At 40.5% G+C, this 12,604-nt stretch overlaps 1 protein-coding gene across 5 annotated transcripts in view; it reads right to left on the bottom strand.

Moving 5' to 3' along the window:
• pdlim7 (PDZ and LIM domain 7) overlaps nt 1-12,604 on the bottom strand; it is a 40,076-nt gene that overhangs the window by 15,352 nt on the left and 12,120 nt on the right. For all 5 annotated transcript variants that reach the window (XM_086223201.1, XM_086223197.1, XM_086223199.1 and 2 more), the window contains exons 3-5: nt 8,233-8,384; nt 2,391-2,418; nt 1,327-1,523 (exon numbers count right to left, since the gene is read on the bottom strand). In XM_086223201.1, the coding sequence (XP_086079327.1) occupies nt 1,327-1,523; nt 2,391-2,418; nt 8,233-8,384 (377 nt within the window). The remainder of the gene's footprint in view (nt 1-1,326; nt 1,524-2,390; nt 2,419-8,232; nt 8,385-12,604) is intronic.

Genomic DNA, 12,604 nt, shown 5'->3' with positions numbered 1-12,604 from the left:
CATGGAGCGAGAAAAATCTCAGTAACACTGCGATATTTTATCCCCGTGTCAAGAATGGAGTTGGTCAATACGGATGTTAAAACACAGTTCTGTGACTTCATTCCCAGTATACGTTGATGTCATACAGCTGAGCAATGTCTCCAAACAATGATGACATCATATCACACCCATACAAGGTTATAGTAGGATGTGGATAGAACCGTGTTCCAAAATACTGAAAACTTAAGGTGATGTCATCATAAAAGAAGAAACTTTAGAAAGATGTAAAACTGGTGCTCATTATTGACACGTTCTTCTAGCCAAGTTTAAGCTGACAGAGTGTGTGCTCGCATCAGTCTCAACCAAATAAGGAAAACACGACTGCTTGAGGCTGTTTTCACAAAAGGTTTGACAACTTCCCCTTTTTTCCTTTAAAATGATTCTATGACAAGAATCTATATAGACACAAAGCTCAGACAGCTTCCCACTGCTGCTTGGGTGTTCAACAATAGAACAGGCTATACAAAACTCATCACACGCTTGTCACTTTGTCTATTAAACTGTTTCCAGACAGCAGAGTCGCTGGTTCTCAGCAGTGAGTCAGCATAAAGTCTCATAAAATGTACAGCTAATGGAGAAAGATGTAACATAATCCTCCTTGGAGGTGCTGTGGTACTGAGAGGTGATGAAGATATTTTCTCACCTAATTTACTAAAAACAAAGCAAACAAAAAAATTGAGGAAATATAAGAAATAAAGTAATACTCTGAGTATGCACATTAAGAAACTGTTGTGTAGGAGATGGATGCTCCTGCACACTGAATTAAAACGGCAATACATCATTTATTTTTGTTGTGTTACAGTGCAAGAGCTTAAAAAATTTAAAAAAGATAAATAAATGAAATGATTCAAGCCTAAAAAATGTTAATCTTGATAACAGAACCAAGTTTACAGGTGAAAAAGAAGGTTGCAAATAATAAATGACTTATCGCAAGTTTAAAACAGTGTGCAAATGCTTTCAGCTTGAGGAAACCCTTTCAAAATATTCAGAATACTTCTGCTGCTTCCAAAATGTCCATTAACATAAGTCGACGCCTCTCTCACACAGAGTCAGTAAAAGGATTACAATCCTCATAAAGGCAGCTTTATTGTCTCAAACTGTATTTGTTGTATCTAGGTATACCCAGTAAACGGTTAAATGAGTGTTGTTTTGGCAACATTCTGCACTGCTGACTTGTGTTCTTATTTCCTCTTTAGGGCAAATCAAGTGTAATCAGAATACTATTAAAACCACATCAGGGACATAATGACTGCAAAGGTTATGCTACCCACTTATTTCTCTACCTACCCATTTTGTGGCTGCTGCACACTGGCGCGGCCTTGTGAGCGCGGCGTGTTAAGTTTAGGCGAGTAGGCCACAGGTTTAATGGTGGGTCCTGAGTTGGCACTACCACCACTTGCTGTAAATGGCCTGGCCATCTTGTTAATGCTTGTGCTGGGGCCGAAGGAGTACTTTGGTTGAGCAGAAGTGGCGGCGAGTGAATCCTGTGAGGGTGTGAGAGAGGAAGACAATGCAGCACAGCACACGACATGCACTTTGGTCTTTTCTGACTTGCAGTTCCTTGTGTTGCTATTGCACAACCCCAAACTTTATGTTGGTGACATCCTCCGGTGCAGCCTGATCTCAGAGTGAATGATTACTTCAAACGGCAGGAACAACTCTGTCAAAGCCTGCAGGCTTTTCTCTGCACACGGGAAATGTGCTTAAATAAGAGCAAAGAAAGACATACGATTTGTGCTGGCCGTCATCCAAGAACCGGCCAAAGTTACAGCCGCTAACACGAAAAGGCTCGGACTGAGAGACTGTCATATTTGACTGGCGTATCTCACTAATGAGATTTCTCTCTGAGCATAATCCACGGGCACCGAATAAAACGGAACGTTGACTTTGTGTAAAGTATGGCGCCCCAGCTGCTTTTCTAAAAACAGTCTGCAGCTCAGAGCAGTTCATGACACCATTCTCTAACTGTAATCAGAAGTGGCTCTTCTGAGACGCCGCAGTGAAAGCAACTGCAGTGTAATCGCTATTATTCTGCTATCAGGGGTTGTGCAAGGCATCACAAATCACACACACAGACACACACACACACACACAGACAGGAAATTCCAAAAGCATCATTCACAGCCAACAATTCATTTAGTGGCTCGCTGATGCTTTGCTAATGCACGCTGCATGAGCTCCTGACGGGTGACTCAGGTGAATCCGATGAATTCAAACACAAAGTGACATAACACACTGTTGAGGTCAACTCTGAGCAACAATTCAAGGAAAGTTTCGTATTCAATCATTGTCAATGTTCAGTGGCAGTCCGACCATGCAAATGTGTCTCTGTAGGGGTGAGACGGTCTTACCTTCTGGTCTCCGTCAGCTTTGAAGGCTCTAGGGGAAGAAGATGGGGACGTTTATTAAATCACAGAAAAAGAAACATAAAATTCACACTGAAATAACGGCATCATTAAGGCCTCACATGTCTGACCTGCATACAGTAGACGAGCTCAATATCTCGCCCATTGCATTTATACACGGGGTTGCATGTACATAAACACTTTTCTGATTAATTCTCCTCAGGTTTATTTATTTGGGATATTTGAACACGTACTAAATCTAATGTCTGACTGAATATTCTTAATTTTAATCACTATTTGAAAGGGTGTATTTGCATTATCATGATACTATCATTACTTAAGTTTCGTAAAATGCTCTGGAAATGATATTTATCGTAACAATTTCAGGGACGGTGCGTCTTCCAACACATTGTGTCACGATTAAGGACCTGGGTGTCACAAACATTTGATTCAAACAGTGAAATACACCTCTTTTTTCTCCACAGTGACGTTTGTTTAAATTTACACTCATTAGAACAAGCTGGGCTTTATTGCTGTAGTTTTGTAAGCCTTCATGCTTCAATACAGAGTTGAAGGGACTCTGACTGAGGCTCTGCTTCCTCAGTTTTTAATGATTCTTTTATCTATTTTTGTTAATTTCTTGTTTCATTAGTGCGGCTGTGATGTTTGCCGATTAATGTTTCATGTTTTCTGGCCCGTCTTGGAGAGAAATATCCTTATATCAGCGAGACTGCCTGATAACATAAAGATTACATTAAGAAATATAAAAACCGCTGAGACAACAAACATGAGGATGCACTCAATAAATCAATTAGAATATTTGTCGAAGACATTAAAAAACTTAAACCCATCAAAAAAACTTAAGCAGAAAGCAGGAAAAAAAAAAAAAAGATTATTGCTCAGATAAAAACATTTTGAGGATTCCCCCTGCTGCAACAATCAATCAGTTGATCCAATAAAAATCTATCGCCGGCTATTTGGATGAGTGATGAATTGTTTCAGTCTCTCTCACGCCCCCAGCAAAAATTTCAAGTATTTTCTGGTTCTCTTGATCGACAGGAAAGCAAAAATACTCCTGCATGCTGTCACACTTGCAGTAGGAGACGATTAAGAGAGGCAACGTTTCAGTCTTGCGATCGTCATCAGACTGCTCCTGCCCAAGCGCTGCTTTTGCATCTCCTAAATGACAAAAAGCAGGAAGTCCTTCTCTTGAGCTTTTGGATGGATAGAAGAAACAACTGGAACACGTCACAGAAATTAATGGTTAATTAATCGATTAATGGTGAACATAATCATCCAATTAGCCGATGATGAAGATAGTCTGTCTGTTTCAGAACTTCCCTTCCCTTTCCTCAGCTTCCTTTTCTGTTGATAACTTTAAAAGGAGGATATGCATGACGGAGTTAGAAGATTTGCAAAAATGTAGCACATCAAACGATTCAGCTACAAGGTGGTACAAACAGTGAACGAGGATACTACCAAAAAAAAGCACATGACCACTGTCACAGGGTCAACGCCCAAATACAAATACTGCACCAGCCGATCCACGGCTCATTCAAATAGCTGTACACGCTTCTGGAGGCTACGATCATTTCAGCCTCTGCCTGAGCAGTACTGGCACACAGCAACAAAGGGTTAATCAAGTCAGCCTCATTGTTTCAGGCTATAAACCCATGCAGAACAATGGACTCTGCTTCCTGCAGCCATGAGGAAAGAATAAGTGCCTGTTCAACCCCTGATAGAGCAACGTTCAAGATTGTACACTGATAAAAGCAAAATAGCGAGCGGTGAGCGTTCCGACGTGTCTGTGCGTGTCACGCCGCTGCCCATAAAAATCAGTGCGACATTGGTTGTGCTTGAGCTCACCGGCTGTCTCAGTCTAAACCTGCAATTTGATGAGCCACACTGTAATCACCGGTATACAGAACAAGAATGACGGCTGTCAGGAGGTTGTTGCTGTTTTTTTAAGTTTTGGCAAACTGGACTCTAGTGAAAGAGAGAAGATGAAGTCAGTGTTTGACCTGAAACTGAATCTGAACAAACGATGAGATCATTTCCTGCCACATTTCAAGCCTTGGTTGTTTCAGCTGATGTGAACTGAAATGCACGCACACACACTGTTAGAAACACTCCATGATAACATGAGGAACTTTTCCTTTCACAGAAGCCAAAATTCTGTTGTCTGGATAAAACAGAAACCTTTACCGTTAAAGAAAAAAAAAAAAAAGGTAAGAGATGATAATCAGTGTTAAGTGTGACGGCAGCGCGTATCTCATCAAGGTGCAGCTCTCCTCTGCTCTTGACGTGTAAAAGAAACCGTGGATGGCAGCCAAGATAAGAACAAATAAAACTGCCAATAACTCCTCTCTGGGAGGTGTTTCAGGAAAACAATATTTGCTTGTCTTAGTCGATAATCATAACAACAGGAGAGGGCGGGATTAGGAGAGGCAACCGGAGATATGTGAGGAAAGTCATGGGTAAAAAACAAAAAAAGAAAAGAAAAATGTCAAAAGTTTACAAATGCTGGACTCAGCAAGGGGATGAGAAACAGAGGAGGCAAACCACATGAGAGGCGTGACTGATGTTAAAGTCAACATGTCGGTTATTACAGCACCATCGAAGTAAAACCTCAGAGAAAAATACAAAACCAATGCTTGTGTTTAAAAATTCACAAGATTTTCTTCCTTTTCTTCTTGTTTGTGACATATAACACACATCAACACCCTCATGCCATATTCCCCTACAGGGGAGAAACTTGCAAGAAAAAGCGTTACTTTCACTGTTTCAAATTTCACGCCAAATAGGGTTCCTCTGACATACGTGTGAAGAAGGGGAGACCAGCAATTATACACCCGCAATCCTCATCGCCCTGGTTACCAGGTGAGAAGATGGTGATGGATCAGTGTGTTCCTGAGTGGCTGCTACTCTGAACTGCCCCCGCCAGACAGAGGGGCACATCTGGCTCATGTATGACACCTGACTAACCTTCTCTGAGGGGGCATGGCGCCACATTTCTTAGCTCTGACCCCCCCCCCCCCCCCCCAACTTTCCTTTCCCTTCTCCTCATGCTCTTATGAGCCTGCTGCATACTGACTACGCACACATACACACACACACACACACACACACACACTCCTTTTAAGGCATTTAATAGGTCGATCAAAAGTGTGTGACCTCTCTCTGAAGGGGAAAAACACGTGCAACATCAGCAATATCTTGACGGCTTTATGAAAAACAGAAACCGGCAGCATAGATGCGTTCGAATATCTCAGATGAAGAGGACGCGTAGTTGTCATAAATCATTCTGGCAGAACTAGCTGCTATATTTAGCAACATTCACACATTAACACACAAGAGCTAATCCGTGCACTCACCCTTCACTAACCTTTACACAAACTGAATCAGGAAAAAACCTCTATTTTATGTCATTTTGATAATTAGAGCTTTCAAATGTTGTTCATTCATTTTGCAGGCCTGGTGGAGCTGAAGATCTAAGCACAAGAAACTGCCTGGTACAAACTTTTTGACTATGATGTGGCAAATATCCACCAGGATCTGCGAAAGTGAAGCAACTCATTTAAGTTCTGCCTCTGCCTTCTTTCATCGGAGGAAAGACCTGCGGCTATTCTGACTCGCAACAAACTAAGTGAACAAAGGCGAAGCGTCAGAACTTGTGAACAGAGTCTCTTGGCAGGCGACAACAAAGAGAAGTAGATGTGAAAATTATGTGTGTTACAGCTGTGATCACAACTTCTATACTGTGTATCACCAACTCTAAATGAGTCCCGCGACAGCAGCATCTTTATTAGCTGAGAGTCAATACTGTCCCTCTCTTTTCCTCAAAGCTTTGCGTTATTCAGTGGCTACCGTCCATCTTCCTTTGGGTGAGGAACCTCTTTCTTCTCATTAAGCTTCTTATAAATCACACTGGCTCGTGCTCTGCAGAGATGCTTCATCATGCAGGAATTTCTGGCAGCACTTAATACGTAGGCAGGTATGAGAGCAGGCGAGAGGAAGGTTAACTGGTTCTAAATAAAATAAACACAAGTAAGAAAGGGGAAGAAAAACAGATCCTGGCTCCCACTTTAAAACTAATTGTTTAATCTAAGCAGAGCAGTACTGCACAATAAAGTAATTATGGTGTATACACAGTTACAGGGCTGCTCCAATCCCTCTTACTCTTGATAATCTATTATTTTGTTCGAAAAGCAGTGTCAAAGTCAAGCGTGATGGTACCTTACACTCATAAAAGAAAGATTCCAGGCTCTTCAGCACTGTGAGGGATGCAGCTTATTCATTAATTACTGGTTGACTCTCTGAGCCTGGGTATTCCGGGTCCTTGCTTAATTTGAAAGAGAAATAGGCAGAAAATACTGATCATTTTTAAATGACAGTTTTTCATCTCAAAAATAGAAACTTTACACACACACACACACACACACACACACACACACACAAAAACAATACAAAATCAAAAAAAGTGCATAAGTGTTTTCAAATATAATGGTGTTTAAAAACTAAGCTGAAAGAGTAGCTTTTACAAAAACAAAGCCATTTCAAAATTCAAAATAATCATATGAAAATTGATTCAACATAATAATCTGTTTTGTTTTTTTTTTCTTCGAGGGTCTGTAACTGCAACATTCTTGATTGTCACCCAGGTACATGTGTACAGAGCAGCCAGCTCCTGCCTCTTTGGCCGACTAGACCGTGCAGCAGCGCCAAGCAAACTTCTTTAGGGAAACAACATGGAACTGGAAGGTCACTGAGAGAAAGCAGGCCTCCACCCAAAGCCACTAAACCACAGCTCTATTGTATGCAAATCCTCAAACCATCATTTATTTCTGATTTTGCCGTTTTATAAAATGAGGTTGTGCCTCAAAAATGAGATCCGCAGTTGAGTTTCAAGTTCAAAGTAGACTGTGGTATTTTAGAAAATATCCCCCCCCAAAAAAGAGATATTCATTTAAAATACTAATTTTACTTGTTTATTTGGCTTCAGAATGAAAGAATAAATGTTCTACGTGTCAAAATATACCCCCAAAAAATGGTTCTTGTAAAACTTCCTGAGGACTGAATGATGTTGTGAAAAAGTAAAAAGAAAGTAAAGTGAAGACGAAAAATTCTGGATCTGCCCCTGACCCGAGGGTCCTTCCTCAGCCCACGACTGAGTTTCAGGAAAATCCACACAGTACTTTTCGTGTAATCTGCAGACTGCTGGAAAAATAAACACAACAGGGAAATGAGTAGAAACCCAAACCGAGTTAAGTATTTATTTGTTGGGACCACTTTCATTTCAAAATGTTAGAGTGTCTGTGTGGTGAGGAGAAGAGTCCTATTTACATTCAATAAACACCTTCTGGACGAGGATTTCTTAGATAAAGAAACATTTTTTCCAGCTTTGTGGTTAAGGAGTAAAAAAAAGAAAACAAAAAACAAACAAAAAAAACTCCAGAACTTTTCATGAAAAAAAAAGTCACTGGATCAGGTCTTTGGTTCATGGCCTGAGACATCCTGTCAACGACTGTAATAGACAAGAAACTGACGGGATCAAAACCATGAAGTTCCTTGACAAGATTTGGTGGTTGGATTGTGAGAAGAGTCATGTAATATTTAAGTTCGGGTGCAGACACAGAACTGATTTCAGGAAGGTAAGACAGTGCAGTGCCGCTTTAATGCAACCAATTTATTTTGCAACTATCTGACATATTGGGGTATACTTCAAGGACATTATGGTATCTCATCTCTCTCAAGAAGGAATTGTTTTTGTGGTGATTTATGCTGCTGACCGAGATAAAATGGAAAGTGAGAGATCACATGGTCTTTGGTTGCATCATAGATGACTTACTTGCTGAGGCTGAGGGTGAGGGAGTCTGTTGCAGCTCTGATCTTGTTTTGTGCCTCCACATGGGTCATGTCCTCTGCGTTGCTGTCATCAATCGACACCACCCAGTCTCCCACCCCAACACCGGCCTGAGCCGCCTTCCCACCAGGAGTCAGCTGCAGGAGGAGATGCGGACAGGTGTGAGGGGACTGCACTGATGGAACTTGTCATACGAAGAATGTCAAACACGTCAAGTAGAAATCACACAGAAGAGCATTTTTATGTGCTTATTTTATACAAAATCAGTAGAGACTGAGAGGGACATGTCAATCAAAAATTATACATTTGATTTTTGGATTGCAGTGATTCTTTAAATGACGGGATATTTTACAGTTTAACATGAAACTTAATCCTCCAAATTGGTGGTCATCATTGCACAGGACGGTAGTCTGCTTATGTATCACATATTTTTGGGGCTTATGCTAACCACAAATATTATAAATTCTAAAATCAGTTTATCAGCCAATAGTGTTTTGGTCATGATCCCTTAAAAGTAGTTATCCAAAACTTATGTCAAAGATATGCAATGGAGGCAGGGTGCTTTACAGTTTTAAAAGAAATTCTTATTGTCAATGCCATAAATGCAATGAAATAGTAAATCAAATAGAGAATTTAAAAATCATAAATTACCCCAAGCATCTTTAAAAAAAAAAAAAATCCTGGAGAAAAAAAAAAGTTTCATAACAGCACAAATTTGGCGATAGTGATATATTTGTGATTGATATTATCTGCCACATCAATAGATGAATCTAGCTACAAAAAAAACACACACACACAATAAATCAACAATATTTACTATAATTTGTATTGACCGAATCTCGAAAAAACTATCTCAAGACAAGTTTTACATTGTTAACTCCATTTCACATTTTGTCTGTAATCTCACTCCTCCAAAGAACATGAAATATATAACCATATATAAATAATGAGCCCTTTTTACAGCAGCCATTTTGACATGTCATTGCAGGGTAAACGCAGGTGTAATTAATAACATTAATTAGAGTCCTGTCCTTTCAGGTGGGTGCGTACGGGCCCGCTGGGACGGCTGTGACACCAGAACGGGACCGTAATTAATGTGATCAATTACACCTGCGCTTACCTGCTATGACACATTAAAATGGGCCGCTGTGTAAAGATGCCTGTCATTCATTGAGAAGCTAAAACCACCACAGGGGACGCTTCGCAGCTACATTTAGGACATTCAAACAAACACAGACCCAAAAAAAGATCATGTTTGGCTGACTTTGCTTTGGTGTCTGTTGAGAACACGTAATCAACCGCGGGAGTCTGTGAGTCTGACGAGGCGAGCCGGATATTTCACTCATCACCGCGGGGAACAGGCATTTTAGGCCATCATGATGTCATCAGTCATCAGTGGATGATTTACTGCAGATGTGACTTCAGATGATGAAAGCATCTCCCTTGAAAGCTTCAGACCATATGTTACCAAGAGTCACATCATTTACAGGAAGCTCCGCCTACTTGCTTTCCCATCCAGACAGGTAAGTCACTGGCCAGTTTCACTGGGAAGAGGCTGACTTCATCCCATCGGGGTGTCATTTATGCCGCGGGCATATTGAGTCAGAGCTATGAGCTGGAGTCTGGTTACAAACAGGAACACCGTGACATGGTCTATAAGGCCTCTAATACACAGAGTGGAGGTTGCGTTTAGTAAGGGCTTACTCAGCTTGTCCACGAGGCTTAAAGAAACCAGACATTTGTGTCAAACCCTCAGATAACTAGAGTACAAAGTGTCTGGTATCAGATAAGTGAGCATGTTTCAGGATTTCTGGCAAAATAACCTATTAGGATTACTCACTGATGTCACGGATCCCTGCAAACGTTAGCTCATCAAAAGCTGGAGAGGACTCAGCGCTTCAATCGATCGTTTTCTGCCATGTTCAGCTAAGCTATCACGTTTGCTGCTTTGATTCTGCACATTAAACATAAACACTTGCGAGCATGGAGGTAATATTGTCAGTAAACTGATGACAGCTAAGGCTGTGGAGCTGCTCCGTGCCCCATAAAGACAACGGAGTTGGAGGCTGCCTTGAATCAAAGCATGGCAAGGCTAAAAATAGGGATGTATTCCTCTGAGGCAAAGCATGCTACACTTCTTTTACAGCCGAGTTCCAACATCACTTTACGGGCCTTTGATTTGCACTCGCTGGAAGCAATTAGAGGGGTTAATAAATAAATAATTCCTCAAGTTAAGAAAGAACTTCTTAAAAGTTAAGACAAGTGAAAAAAGGCACCTATGACAATGACACTTTTGATGTCTACTAAAAAGGAGGCAGAGCCTGGCATACCACCACTGCTGCCGCCCACCTTCTACCGGAGAACCACCCTGACATGTAAAACTTATTTCGCCCATGAAAGGCATCCTGTTGATAGCAACCTGCCACAGCCTGCAGTGCTGATTTAACCCTGAACGCTAAGGTGTGGTTACTGAGGAATATTGCGATATGATTCACAAACATTAAGGCAATTATTGTCAAGGTGTTACTATTCATATTTTGATTTTAAAAAAAAGAGATAAGCAAGAACAAGGAGAATTTAACATAAATAGTATGTGAAGATAAAAACAAAGTTATATTCATATTATTTAGAGTGGTATTTCGACAGACATTTGGCTTTTAGCAAATATTGCAACTCCTGCAATGTAAATGTTGCACTCGACTCGGCCATAATGCGATTTCCATAAAATGACTTCTTCTTTTTTTTTTTTTAACCCTAATCGCTGTGAAAAACTTGTAGAGTTATGTTTTATTAACATTGCGCGTGCTTTGATCTATTCATGTTCAAGTAGTCCCCCCCTCTACTTGCCCCCTCACACTCACCTTTGACTCTGCTCATAAAACACGCTACTCTGCAAGTTTGCCAAGTACTGAACACAATTGCAAGTGGTAATACAGGATTAACACATCAGGACACATACAATCTGGAAACCAGTTGCATATTGGACAACTTCTCCAGGTTCACCTGCAAGTGAGCCTTTCAGAGCACTGATGTATTCAATTTATTAGTCCTTACACTGTTAGAAATGTGACAGTAAGAGATAACATGAGCCTTGAGCTTGACTATGCTATCAAAGAGCTAATGACGTGTGGCTAAACGTTCCTACTCGACAGCTTTGACAAGTTAGCTACTGTATGACACTCATGATGCCAGCTTACTACACTACATGACCCATTTCCTCCCCTCTGGTGAAAGTGATGCGATTTTTTTTTTTTTTTTTTTAATTTGACTTTTTATTTTCAAAAGTGCTATTACTGTGTCTGTCCCATTCAAAACATTTACCAATACCACCTCAGCAAACAGCATAAACAACAACAGAAAACGTGGATTCACAGTTCACTCTTGCAGCGCTGCTATGAACAGAATGAAACAGACCACTGGGCCAACACTGAAAAACGCATACTTGCTAGAATTAACAAAGAACAAAACCAGTTATATGGTGCTCCCCACTGCAGGGGGCACCATATAACATGTAAAACAGTCTCAATCTTTGTATAAATTTGTGTAGGAAATATTCAAGAGCTTATCAAAACAAAGAGCAAACAGGAACCAAGCTTTCTAACGTATAAAAACAGATTAATGACAGAAACTGTGATGAATTTTTGTGCACCGAGTACAGCAGTGAAACCCCTTCCACCACGATTCTTGGCTAATATTAATTGAAGACAGCCAACAGGCGAACAAATAGGAAACAGAGTTGCATTTTCAGACCTAAAATTGAAAGAAGCACAATAAGCCTGTCTAGCATAACTGACAGCTTGTCCACCAACAGCAGGGGACGCTCAGATAGTTCTCATGTCCCATGGAAGTTTTGCCTGGGTGGCTAACCTTAGGAAGCAGTAATTGCATATTCATATCTCTTTTTTTAACTGTTGTGGTATTGGTGAAACACTCAAAATTCTTAGTTACTGGTTAAAAAAAGTAATTACAAGCATCCCTTGTTTTGTTTCACATGTAACCATCAGTAAAACATGAAACTTCTGCCATCTAAATTTGTGGTTTTGAGAAAGAAACGCTCACCTGTGCTGCTGAGAAAATACCACTTTGCTGTGTTTAAAAAGGTTAGAAACTTGACTTTCATTGGGAGCAATCTTTAATGCCTCAGGCGAGCTGTAGCAGTTACCAAAATAAATCTTTTATGGTACTTAAAATAGAGAGGTTTTAACCTGTGACTCTCCAGTAGAATAATTATTACTACCCGAACATGAGCAGAAAACCCCGGGTATTGTGTGCCACCTCTTCTGAAAGAATTCAAATAAGCTCTTTATGAGAATTACATTCACCCTGTAAGCTAGCTGAAGCTAACCTTGCAGTGGCT

The sequence above is a fragment of the Aulostomus chinensis genome, chromosome 13 (assembly GCF_037954235.1).
Source record: "Aulostomus chinensis isolate RoL2024-O1b breed Wild chromosome 13, RoL_Achi_v1.0, whole genome shotgun sequence".
Lineage (NCBI taxonomy): Eukaryota > Metazoa > Chordata > Actinopteri > Syngnathiformes > Aulostomidae > Aulostomus > Aulostomus chinensis.
Note: the sequence above shows the minus strand (reverse complement) of the source record. Positions and strands in the feature narration are given on the sequence as shown.